Source organism: Nasonia vitripennis, chromosome 3 (genome assembly GCF_009193385.2).
Source record: "Nasonia vitripennis strain AsymCx chromosome 3, Nvit_psr_1.1, whole genome shotgun sequence".
Classification (NCBI taxonomy): domain Eukaryota; kingdom Metazoa; phylum Arthropoda; class Insecta; order Hymenoptera; family Pteromalidae; genus Nasonia; species Nasonia vitripennis.
In genome coordinates this window covers 21,556,484-21,567,937 of record NC_045759.1, presented here as the reverse complement: position 1 = coordinate 21,567,937, position 11,454 = coordinate 21,556,484, and the positions used below count along the sequence as shown (strand labels likewise).

Below are 11,454 nucleotides of genomic sequence, written 5' to 3'. Positions count from 1 at the left end.
GTACCCACATCAAGAGCTGTACAACTTTATTCTGCTATACAAATTTAGGTTAGAATGCTGTGTTGTTTCGTTGTCATCTGCATTATTCAGTATACTATTCTATTCTAAAACTGAATGGAATGTTCCAATAATAAGACAAACGTTAATTGCACTGGCTGCAATAAATTTTCAATATGAGCACTAACCATTATAAAAAAGAAATAGATAACATTGTGAATTATGCAAAGAAAAATAATATATCTGAAGAGCAAGTTAATAAAATATTCAATGAGTGCTTCTACTTACTAGAGACAAAATCTTCAAGCCGATTACAATTTATTTTGAAATTCATAAAATGGCTTACTATTATCTCGTTTTTACTAATCACAAGTGGCTTTGTTTTATACAATCATCCAAAAACCCACAATATACTTTTAAGAAATGTACAAAACTTAATTTACCCTGGATTGAGAATTTTTCGTAAATTTGCTGTTCCTGTCATCACAGTATATCCATCTCTAACTGGTAAGTTAATCATTTTTTATTGTTCGTTTTTTTTTTCATCCTATCTACAGTTCTATAAACTATTTTAGAATGGTATGATGAGTGGTGTCTTTTGGAAAATCCTTATTTTGAAGTTAGTGATATGGACTGTTGGCCTTGTAATTCAGTCAACTCTGTACAAGACTTAACTGGTTATAATGTGACTTCTACATTTAATACTGGTATACCATTCATACGCATTGAAAAAACTGAAACAGTGGACATTAAAGAACTATACAAAACTTATGTTAAATACCAAGATGTTTTTCGCATAGATGCTGCATTAGTTTCATCTAATAAACTTCATTATAGGTAAATTATACATTAATTTTTTTGTGTTTGCATCAATTTTCAAATAAATATGACATAAGTATTTGTTAACTTGAAATTTCAGAACAATAGATGATGTAATGCAGACTAGACTTGATTTATATCCGTTTTCTAATGGTAGTACACACATTGAATGGCGAATAAATCGCATGGAACCTGGTAGAAAATTAAGGGAGTTGTTTCCTAAGCTTCCAGGTATTCCAGATTGGTGGAATCCAAGTATGGAAAAATATATTTTCATTGATGAACCAAAGTCTGATAGTTATAGTCTGGTACGTTAATGTCGAAGTATAATAATATTCTTGTACATGATTCCCTCCTCCTCTTTTTGTTAAATAATTAACTTACTTATACAGCCTAATCCAGAATGTGCCAATGTCATCATACAATGTACAAGTGGAGAAAGACTGATAGAATTAAACCCAAGTCCAGAATGCACTCGAAATTGTCAAAAATTGAAGGTTTTACTAACATCCCACCAAAGTTGTAAGTTATCAAATGAATAATGAACATTTCATTATCAACTTTAATGTTAATAAAATATCAAAATCAACTTCTAGTGTGGTACAATTGGTGGTATTGGCGTCCAATAAGTACACCATCAAACACAACAGCAATAACAGTAATGTATGTCACCTCATTTTGCTGATGACATGTAAATAGGAAGAAAACCAATTCAGCTATAAATTTAATATTGTATTAAAAATATTTTTTTAAATAAAAATTTCTTACTCTGAACCAGTTTGCATTTTTGATTGTTATAATAGTTTATAATAATGAAGTCGATATATAGGTCAAACTTTTGAATGATTTTATTGAACATTCTTTACAGATATGTATATTTACAATGTTTATATAACATTTAAATTAAAATTGTACTATAGATAATAGAGTAAGTTTAAATTAATTTCATGTATCTAGATATATACATTTAATTATATTTTGACATTTTTACAATTCCATTTACAATAAAGTGCACAGAACTACTGGTACAACTATTAATAGATAAAGATTTTTACACCTATTTTTCACAATCACAAAAATCATTGTACTGATAAATAGTTAAAATAGCTATTATCAGGATTGTAAATAGACTTAAGCAATGAATAAATACATCAGTTGTAAAGTATAAAGAATGTAAATTTTGTATTGTATAAAATATACTTTTTAATTAAATGCAAATCGAATTTTAATTTCATAGTAATAACTTTAGGAAAATTGAAATCAGTGTACTGATCTAGTGCAGTATAAAAACTTTTTTTTTTAATATTTTACAACATTCACAGTCATTGATAATAAGATTCACTCGAATTTTTCTCTAATTTGTTTTTTGAAGATAACAGGTACAACCGATAGTAGCGCAAAAACAAATAATAAAATTATACTATTCCACGAAAATGCATCACTTGATGAAGTCAAATTATTTAAGGTTTGCCCAGCTTGGATGGCTACAAAAGAAGGAGGTGCAACACCTAAAAATGTACCTAATACAAATGGCATCATAGGCACTCCAACTACTGGACTAGCAAGATTTATAAACCAATTTGGCAATAGAGGTGTAATCCTTAAAAATATCATATAGTTTAATAAATTATTACTATGCTTAGTCACTGTTTCAGCCCAAGTTTTGGCTTTCTCTGGAAAATATTTACGCAGCAGCCTTTTTCCCACTAATGAAGAAAGTAAATAACAAAGTGAAGCTCCAATTGCACTGCAGGTACAAACCAGAGTAAGAGCTAGGGGGAATGGAAACAGAAACCCTGAGAGGATAGATAAGAAGATTGATCCAGGTATTGCAAATGTTTGCAGGCTAAATTACCGATTAAGGAATAAATATTGGTATAGGAGTAATAATTTGAAATAGTATCATGTAGTATTAAAAGGATACAATATATATGTGACGAAAAGTCCAGTCAAAACTTGAATATAGTATAAGTCTTTGTAAGATCCTAATAATTTCCCGAGATTCTTGGCATCTTCTATATTAAAAGGTAATTTAACGTATTGCTTTTCATCTCTGAAAAATATGATTAAAAGTTATTAATTATCAAAAGCATCAAGTCTCACTTTAAATATTGTGGGATAACTTACTCTTGCAATTCTGGAAAACTCATGTACACATAGAATAAGGCAGAAGATGATAACATAAAAATCAGACCAACGGTCAAAAGACCTCTTCGTGTCGATATTTCATTCTCCATATCTGTCGACAAATTTTCTTAAATGAAGCGTATAACCAATTTTTGAGAATCAAGATAACACGTTATCATAACATTGAAATATTGAATAAAAAACGTAATTTTCTAGTTTCAAGAAATGTAGGTTAAGCATGAGACTGCAAGTTATTGAATGGCCCATTTAAATGTCAACAAGAAATTGGTAATATGTGATGATGTCAATAATAATTGTGAATTTCATCAGTATGTCAGAAAGTAAAAACATGACTTCATAAAAATGAAAATTTTCCAAATAACGTAATAAAACACATGCGACGTCACACATGAATGAAACTATTGATGAAAATGTAAAAAAATTATAAATAATTACCCGAAGAATCCTTCGCTTCAGCGAAGGAATTGGTGGTTAAACTTTGGAAGTAGTGTGTAGTGTAATCAGAGGGGCATTCTTCGGCGATATCAATCCGAATAAATGTCGCCTGTTCGAAGGTGCGCAAAGTGACGAAAGCGCCACCACCGTTTATAGATCGTACCATAGTCGATGCCATTCTCTACATTGTCATTTTAAATTTCATATAAGTATACACATACATGTTTATACAATCTTGCGGCAACAATTGCGCGACTGATAAAATGATACCAAGCACGTTTCTTTTTCAATGCGTTATCTTGAAATTGAAAAATGCAATTATAACTCGAACAATAGAACGACTAATGCAATTTTCATAAAGCTATGTGCAGCCAAAATTAAATATCATTGGCATCAATTTTTAATTAGGTTTCTCTTGCTAACAAATAATCTATAATAAATATGACTTTAAATCGATGCAAAATTTGAACTTTCATCGCATCTTTGTAATACGTTATATCGTAAATTTAGTTACGATCCGTTTTCTCTGCGCATGCAATAAATCCCAATAAATATCTTGTTGAAAATTCTATATGTATAAACTCACATAATTTGCACGTTACGAAGATCGAAAGTAATCGAAGCGCACATGTGTGTAGATGGAAAAAAAATGATATGGTGCTCGTTTTTGTCAAAGCTTTTATTTCGCATGCGCACGCTTGGCGAATGCAGCTAAACGATGACAAACAATCGCAAGACTCCCCGATCTCATTTAATTCGAATTATAAATATTAATGGAGGAAAAGGAAAACAGCTGATTTCGATTGAATTCGCTATTTGATATATAGAGCGAACTACAATCTAGAGAGAAAGAGACGTTGACCCACGCGGATGCGCGAATGATACAATGCGTTGCTTTTTCATTTTGCTACTCATTTCTTGGTCTTCTTTGAGATAAAGTGCAGATAAGATACTCTTGACGTAAGTAGGTTCACGCCATCGTTCATCTATTATAACGCAATACTTTGCATTTGTAAAAGCAACATGTTTGGCTCATTGGCGCGGCAAATAGATTTCGCGTAAACCGTTGCGAGGCTGTATCAGTAGATAATATACAATAATTGGGACCCTATAGATAATATAAAAGGTAAAAACTCAGTGCTATGGAACTATTTGACATCGTTTTTCAACAGTTTGAAAAATTTTGAATTTCGGAGCAGTCCGAATTTTCACGCCTGGTAGTTTCTTTGACATTTTTTTTACTCGATCTATTTATAAAAATAAAAGTTGATTGCACTCATAATATTGTTTGTTTGAAAATCGATTATTTTTAGAACTAATAGACTTGATTATTCTATACCAAGTTCCGTTTGCGCGCGGTGGTGAGTAAGTACAGGCGCGCATTAAATAATCGGTCAAACAAAAATACTCGATAGGTTTTTGAAACTATAAACATATGTTTATTTATATATGTATATATGCCTATGTATGTATCATATACATGCATAGTCACGGATGTACATCATACGCACATATAATTATACAATAATATTACAACTCGATGGTGCAGTTTGAACGGTACGCTATGAAATAAATCACATAAGGTTTATCTAATCAACAGTCATAAAATTATAAATATTTATTTAAACAAATTGTCAAAACGACAGATAAATAAATTGATAAAGATAATTGGAATTTTTTTCATACAACGTAAGGTGAGTACATGATTAATTATAATTTTTTAACATTTTTAGACGCAATACACGTTGATAACAAGAACAATAGTTTTCTTATAAATTACTGAACTTTGAACATACAATACTTACTCCCTTATAAATCAATGGAAAAGGTGCATAATCTTTTACTTTATCTTTCATCATATTTTCGTTTATTTTTTATTGGCTTTTGGATGGCTTTTGCTGTTTATAGCATTTAAGCTTGAATTTAAAACTATGCCCTTATGTCAGAGTCCAATGCTGCGTTCTATATTTTTATACTAAGTCATTTGAAAACTATTTTTATATATATAGATATATATTTTTTTTCTCGATAAGCGCGATCACAGTATAAGGCATTTTTCTACTTTCTGGTCCTATTTAGAAAATACAGTGCAAGGCTTTTAATCATGATTTTGGTACAAGTGTATATATAGGTATATTGAATTACATTTTTTAAGTAGATTTTTGCATCAAAAACTACTTGTACCTTTTTACAAGTACAGTGAACTATGCCCTTTTTTATACTTTATTCAATGATAAATTATGTAGGGTTACCCTTAATACTAAACAAATAGCACAAGGGCATGAACAAGAAGGCAAGACAAATCACCATCTTGATTTGGATCAGGCACTTGTCAGCACTGTCAACTACTGAGTTGATCGAACAATTTTTATATTTATTTTAACCGCAGACAAAAATATGATGAACACATAGATATAATTATGTATGTACAAGATAGTTTTACAAAAATTGTAAGCTAATGATGCTTGCACAAAAAGTTGATAATTTATTATAAATGCTGTTATTTTTACGATATACGTTGTGAAGATTTGTAAATATTTATTTAGTGACAATATGAGTTTTCTATACTGAAAAAATTAAATAAAAAAGTAATTCCAGAGCATTATGCAAAAATAACAAAATTTTTAAGCTTCTTACAATAAGCATCATTAACAACCTTTACTTAATGATTTATATTATCAATAAGAAATTAAACTAGCGCTCTTTTTTCAATTTTCTTGGAATGCAAGGCAATAAATTACTTATGTGCTATAGGTAGTTCAATAGTACAATATTAATTAAGTATAACTATATAGATATATATGTAGAACAATTATTAAATAATATAACTACAACCATTTACAGCAGTGTATAAGTGACAATCTGCCTTTTTATTTTCTTTATAACCTTTCTTTTCTTATGACAACAAAATAAAATAAATTCATGTTCACGTGTTGCCTTCCATAAATGTGTATATTATAAAGTTTTTTTTTAATTTAATCTCCTTCATATATTATATATCTTAATTTTATTTCTGTACAAATATTTATATATAAAATAAGTTGCCGAATTAAAGGCAAAATGCTGATAAGCTGAGCAGATGTTAATTTGCATTATCTGCTGAGCTAATTCATAGAATTTTGTCAAAAGCACTCAGAATAACTTATGAGTGATATAACTTGTCAAAATTCAAATTCTCTAATTTTCAAGAATGTAAAAAAAACAAGCTTGGTGAGCAAGGTATATAGATGAATGTACACTCTATCATGCAAAGATCTCATATGCACAAAATGTTGATCTTGACACATACAAATTTGTTTACACAATTTTTCTTTGAAAGAAAGTTTAAAACATGGTTAATACCATTAGAACAACTCATCTTTAGAAATGGTGTTAGACTGTTGGTATATTAACAACGAACAAGAATCCGTGAATAAAAACTCTATATATATGTGAATCAAAGTTTTGAAATTAATCGCCGCAACGCTTGTTATAAATCGTGTTTTTAAAACACTTTATAACAAGAGGTTTGTTGCTGTAAACTATTTAATCCCTATCTACTAAATACAAATCTATCATGCCGAAATTCGACTTGTCATTTGACAATTTTGAAACTATTTCAGGTATGCAGATATACATTATAAATATATATGAGCATACACGCATATACATAAACGCACTTGTTTCTTAGTTCATAACTAGATAGTTGGAGCTTGAAATAATTCGGCCAAGCCCTATGGACGGATCTCGTTCTCACGCGGTGAATGCTTGATGGACGAGTTTGCATAAAAGGCACGATTTCTCTCGTTTTACGATAATTTAGGTGAGTTCAGCGATAGACACCCGAAAATTCTAAATGCACTAGCCGGGCATCAAACTAAAAACATGCTTACTTGTAAATATTTCGACTGTACAAATAGTGACCTTTTAGTTAATCTTCGCGATTCTTTTTAAAAACAAGTAAGCACTTGTTAGTTATGTTTGAAAAGCCCAACAAAAATAAATACCTGTTTTACAGGGCATATACATCGCATTGTAGTATCTTTGGTTTATCAGATTGTATTTGTGATTGATACAATCGTCTGTGTAAAATTTTTTTGTTTGCAAAATAGCATAGTGCAATCAATCACGTATATGATTCAACGTCATTTGAATATTTAAAAAATTTCTCATTTCATAATATTATGTACAGTGCAAATTCAATCAATTCTATAATTTAAAATATTTACAAGTATTCATGTAATAATTTCTACAAGCAAAAAAAAAATCAAACGTTGATTTCTATTACACCAAACATGAGAACATTTTGAAAATAGATTTGTTGTTGAATGACTTGCAATGAATAAAACGTACAAGGACAAGTAAAAATAAATGAGTAATGCTCATTACTCAAAAATTACTTTGTCACAAGTAACTATCTTTTAGTCTATGACTTTTTTTCTTAATTAATGAGATTAATTAAAATGCTCATAGTTGAAAATTTCGAAATCGTTGATTTCGTTCATAGTGGATGTAAAATAAGCGAACCAATGTGGCGAATTATTGATGACTTTTACTAAGTAAATGCGAATTGAATTGGTATAGATTGCAGCACTGCTCGCCACATATGTTGCATTTCCAAGGGTTACTCTCGCTATGGCAACCCTTGTGCAAAAAGTAGAGAGTTTGATCAGGAAAAGTAATTCTACAGTGACTGCACTGGAGACCGGTACTACGTTGGTCCGGTCTCGTGGACGTTGGAGGTTCACCGCGCGCATGCGGATTATTGTTTACGTGATTAATGTTAGTACTATTACCAGCGTTGTTGATTTTATTGCTGTTGACGTTATTGTTGCTACTACCATTGGCATTATTATTGTTGTTGTTGTGGTTGCTGTTATTATTGTTGTTGAGGTTGCTATTACTGCTAGAAAGTTTGCGACGCAAGTCGTCGCGCAACAAAGACTTTAACGGCGATACCTTGATTAGCGATGGTAAAGGTAGATTGCTGGAGGTTGCACCATTCTCATCCAACAATCCGTTGCTATTTGGCTCCTGTTTTATCGGAATCAGAGAGATGGAAGGAGTGATGATCTGCTCCCCCTCGCTAATGCTTTAGCACGAAAATTACGAAAAAGTTCAATATCATACGCTCAGATTGTCGTGCGGAAGTATGATAGTATTTACGTGATGTCGATTTTTTAAAACTATAGGTTACTAGGCTGAGGTATCAGTTGGAAGACGGGTGTGAAAACCAAAATGAGGGCGTTCGTGGAGGGTGGGTGATAAATAAAAATGAGGGCAATGCAATTATGCAAAAATATAATAGATATGTATATAGTAATTTATATGAAAAATTTACCTGTGAGAACTAATAGTGTTTACTGGTAGTTGATGATGGCTGCTGGTCGGAGCATTACTGTTGCTGTCAGCGCTTTGCGGACTATTAGGACTGTCGCCATTCAGCGGTGCTGGACTCGGATTGCGCATCGCGCTATTTTGCTCAGGATATGGAATGGATATTTCAACGTGCGGTGTGAGAAAATGCATCGGCGGCGTTGCATTATCGGCGGATCTATTTCCAGTACTATCGCCACTATCTGAGAGCGGTGCCGAGGACATGGCTTCACCGGGTGAACAGCTACTCATAAGCGAGGTCGAACTATTGGGACCCGGATTATCGAGATCTATGCCGTGTCTAAAAAACATTAGAAGAGTTGGTTAGTATGTAAATTTTAATTAAATCGCTTAATTAGTCGATTGTACCAACCTATTAAAAAAGTGAAGTCTAAGACATTTCATGGTGGAAGCTCTATAATGACATAAAGGACAGGACTTGACCATATCATGCTGACCGACATGTTCATTCTGAAAATGTGCCCTCATAGCTATTTGGCGCTGAAATCCTCTATTACAAATGGGGCAATGATATGGTAAGGTTTTCGAGTGAGTTGTGAAATGTTCTGCAAGATGATCTTTTCGGAAAAACCTCTTCTGACAAACGCGGCACTCATATGGTTTAACTCCCGTGTGCCTCATCTAGGATTAGAACACAGTGAAATAATTTTTGATAATGTAAATAAAGTTTTATTATGAGCTATTCCTACATACCTTATGCCTCCGCATATTAGCTCCATTTGAGAATTTCATATTGCAAACATCACATTCAAACATCTTACGATGAGATCTATGACCTGAATGTCCCTCTTCCGCATCAGCATCATTTTCTGGTCCTTCTATGCTTTCCGCGCTTTCTGCAGCTTCCACACCCACCAAACATTGGTCTTGATGTGCGCATAAGGCTGTTTTATTTATGGTTTCATAATTGTCGCACCTATCACATCTGAAAATTAAGTCGAGTGTTGTAGAAGAAATATTGAAAACGAGTGGAGAATTGATTGCGATTGCGCAAACGTGCCTAAATGCAGGTACAGCTCCATCACTACTATCATAATTTGTATTTAAGGCAGCTTCACTGTCAGGATCTTGTGATTCATCTTCTCTGTGATTAGTAGACTCCCCAGTCTCGGCATGTGCAGAGGAGTGCGAGTCTACCTCATTTTCCCCACCACCTCCATCAACTCCATCTGACATGATAGTAATAGATGGGACTATCCTAAGTCCCTCATTTAACCTATATTGAAACAATAAGTTTATCTATACACACAGAAATACATTTAGAATCATACGAGCATTGGTGTTAAGGCAGTGGAGGATCTCCGCAAGAATGGACAAGAGGGAAGGAAAAAGAAGGCAAAAAATGGAGCAATAGTACATGCGTTTGTCTTGTTAGACTACTGGAGAGGCCTCTCTAGCATAGCAGTGTACTATGCCTAAGGAGCCACTTGTTCAGCATATTAATATTGGAGCAAGAGAGCAGATTAGAGATTTGTAAGTTTTACCTGGTGTAGAGAAATATCGAGAAACGGGCAACTTTGTTGTTTGAAAACAATTTTCTCTCCTCGAGACGGGAGAGAGAAAAAAGCGAGCAAGTAGTTGCTTGTAAGGTGTCCTTTTTAGCTTTTAGCAGTGGCGCGCGAGCGCGCACACATAGGTATATACACAAGGGGCCGCGCGCGAGTTGTATATGTATGTACGTGCAAAAGCAAAGCATAAAACGAGGCAGGAGTGTACATGTATGTACCTAGCGTGCGCACGAGAGAGTTGGCGTATATATGGGGAGAGAGAGAAAGAGAGACAGAGAGAACAGGAGTGAGGAGAGCAACGGTACGGGTGTATTACCCAATCCTGGGAAGATTACGGCATAGAAACACCTGGTGGGTAAGAGAGCGCAATGCCAGAGTGCACTGCACTTTGTCCCAGTTTTCAGCGAATCCGTCACTTGCGAGTGTGACGTAGGCTTGCGCGGCTTTTCCATCGCCGCGGCAGCGGCCGCGCGCGATTGCTGCTCTACCGCGAATCACGCTTCGATAACACGAGGAATAAGGATACATGCACGATTCATCAACCGATTAACTCTTTGCTCTCGTATATGTACGACGACATTACGATGCTACCGTTGCTATCGTTTTCTTTGGGAGTACTCACTATACTTAGAGCATCAGCATTTCATATCTTCTCTCTGCAGCGATCCCGGTGATGTGTCTATGTCAGAATCCTGCAGCGACTCGTTTTTACTTCTCGCCTTTTTATGCTAATCGCGTGTGCGATGAAATTGTCGATGCAGGGGCCAGCACGGATTAGCTCGCTCGCACTTGTTTTTGTTATTTCATCGCGGCTCTTCGCGCGCACTATACATCACCCGTTCGATCTTGGAACTCGAAGATATATATATATATAAATATATATGCGTAGGGTATAATACCTATAGCAACGCAGACATGGCTGATGACGGGCGATTGATAAACTCGCGAAGCTCTACGTCGGAATAGCCAATCAGATCATTTTTTTGACACGCACATGATGAGCGCGAATCGCGAGTACATCTCAAGCTCAATCACGCACACAATCGCATCGCCGCGAGTTTCAGCCAATAGCCTTCGATAGCGATTCGGGCAATATATACTATGTGCACTTTGAGCGATAGCGGCATGTAGCGCCATCTTTGAGATGAAAAATTATTTGGGTTTTGCGCTG

General features: G+C 33.9%; 3 protein-coding genes across 6 annotated transcripts; 1 reads left to right on the top strand and 2 right to left on the bottom strand.

Annotated features, from left to right (window-relative positions):
* Positions 1-23: 23 nt before the first annotated feature.
* LOC100680523 lies at positions 24-1,590 on the top strand. The gene is made up of 5 exons (XM_003425610.5): positions 24-504; positions 573-834; positions 917-1,124; positions 1,209-1,338; positions 1,413-1,590. The coding sequence occupies exons 1-5, from the start codon at positions 174-176 to the stop codon at positions 1,499-1,501; spliced, it is 1,020 nt and encodes a 339-aa protein (XP_003425658.1). The 5' UTR covers positions 24-173; the 3' UTR covers positions 1,502-1,590.
* Positions 1,591-2,082: 492 nt separating this feature from the next.
* Positions 2,083-4,319, bottom strand: LOC107980865 (transmembrane protein 41B). Of its 2 annotated transcripts, XM_016983625.3 has the most exons (5): positions 3,986-4,319; positions 3,400-3,580; positions 2,944-3,055; positions 2,741-2,869; positions 2,083-2,662 (listed from the first exon to the last, which is right to left on the bottom strand). In XM_016983625.3, exons 2-5 carry the CDS (start codon positions 3,575-3,577, stop codon positions 2,155-2,157), a joined length of 927 nt encoding a protein of 308 aa, XP_016839114.1. In that variant the 5' UTR covers positions 3,578-3,580; positions 3,986-4,319; the 3' UTR covers positions 2,083-2,154. The 2 variants fall into 2 exon arrangements, with proteins under 2 accessions (XP_016839114.1, XP_032453859.1); XM_032597968.1 differs by having other exon boundaries at positions 3,400-4,312.
* A 496-nt stretch (positions 4,320-4,815) lies between these two features.
* On the bottom strand, positions 4,816-11,307 carry LOC100117948 (zinc finger protein ztf-16). 3 transcript variants are annotated; one of them, XM_016983623.3, is made up of 6 exons: positions 10,906-11,307; positions 9,776-9,991; positions 9,469-9,700; positions 9,128-9,396; positions 8,720-9,055; positions 4,816-8,470 (listed from the first exon to the last, which is right to left on the bottom strand). In XM_016983623.3, the coding sequence occupies exons 2-6, from the start codon at positions 9,949-9,951 to the stop codon at positions 7,918-7,920; spliced, it is 1,566 nt and encodes a 521-aa protein (XP_016839112.1). In that variant the 5' UTR covers positions 9,952-9,991; positions 10,906-11,307; the 3' UTR covers positions 4,816-7,917. The 3 variants fall into 3 exon arrangements, with proteins under 3 accessions (XP_016839112.1, XP_016839111.1, XP_031783733.1); XM_016983622.2 differs by lacking the exon at positions 10,906-11,307 and adding an exon at positions 10,600-10,826; XM_031927873.2 differs by lacking the exon at positions 10,906-11,307 and adding an exon at positions 10,260-10,621.
* Positions 11,308-11,454: the final 147 nt, after the last annotated feature.

What these genes read in the sequence shown, in the direction of transcription:
- LOC100117948 (XM_016983622.2), bottom strand. Translation starts at nt 10,811, where the DNA reads ATGTATCCTTATTCCTCGTGTTATCGAAGCGTGATTCGCGGTAGAGCA. An exon ending in GGAGCTGTACCTGCATTTAG is followed by an intron (nt 9,701 to 9,775) that starts GCACGTTTGCGC and finishes CTTAATTTTCAG; the next exon opens with ATGTGATAGGTGCGACAATT. An exon ending in CTAATATGCGGAGGCATAAG is followed by an intron (nt 9,397 to 9,468) that starts GTATGTAGGAAT and finishes TTCTAATCCTAG; the next exon opens with ATGAGGCACACGGGAGTTAA.
- LOC100680523 (XM_003425610.5), top strand. Translation starts at nt 174, where the DNA reads ATGAGCACTAACCATTATAAAAAAGAAATAGATAACATTGTGAATTAT. An exon ending in AGTATATCCATCTCTAACTG is followed by an intron (nt 505 to 572) that starts GTAAGTTAATCA and finishes AAACTATTTTAG; the next exon opens with AATGGTATGATGAGTGGTGT. An exon ending in AGTCTGATAGTTATAGTCTG is followed by an intron (nt 1,125 to 1,208) that starts GTACGTTAATGT and finishes TTACTTATACAG; the next exon opens with CCTAATCCAGAATGTGCCAA.
- LOC107980865 (XM_016983625.3), bottom strand. Translation starts at nt 3,577, where the DNA reads ATGGCATCGACTATGGTACGATCTATAAACGGTGGTGGCGCTTTCGTC. An exon ending in TGAAGCGAAGGATTCTTCGG is followed by an intron (nt 3,056 to 3,399) that starts GTAATTATTTAT and finishes ATTTGTCGACAG; the next exon opens with ATATGGAGAATGAAATATCG. An exon ending in CTTTTCGTCACATATATATT is followed by an intron (nt 2,663 to 2,740) that starts GTATCCTTTTAA and finishes TCGGTAATTTAG; the next exon opens with CCTGCAAACATTTGCAATAC.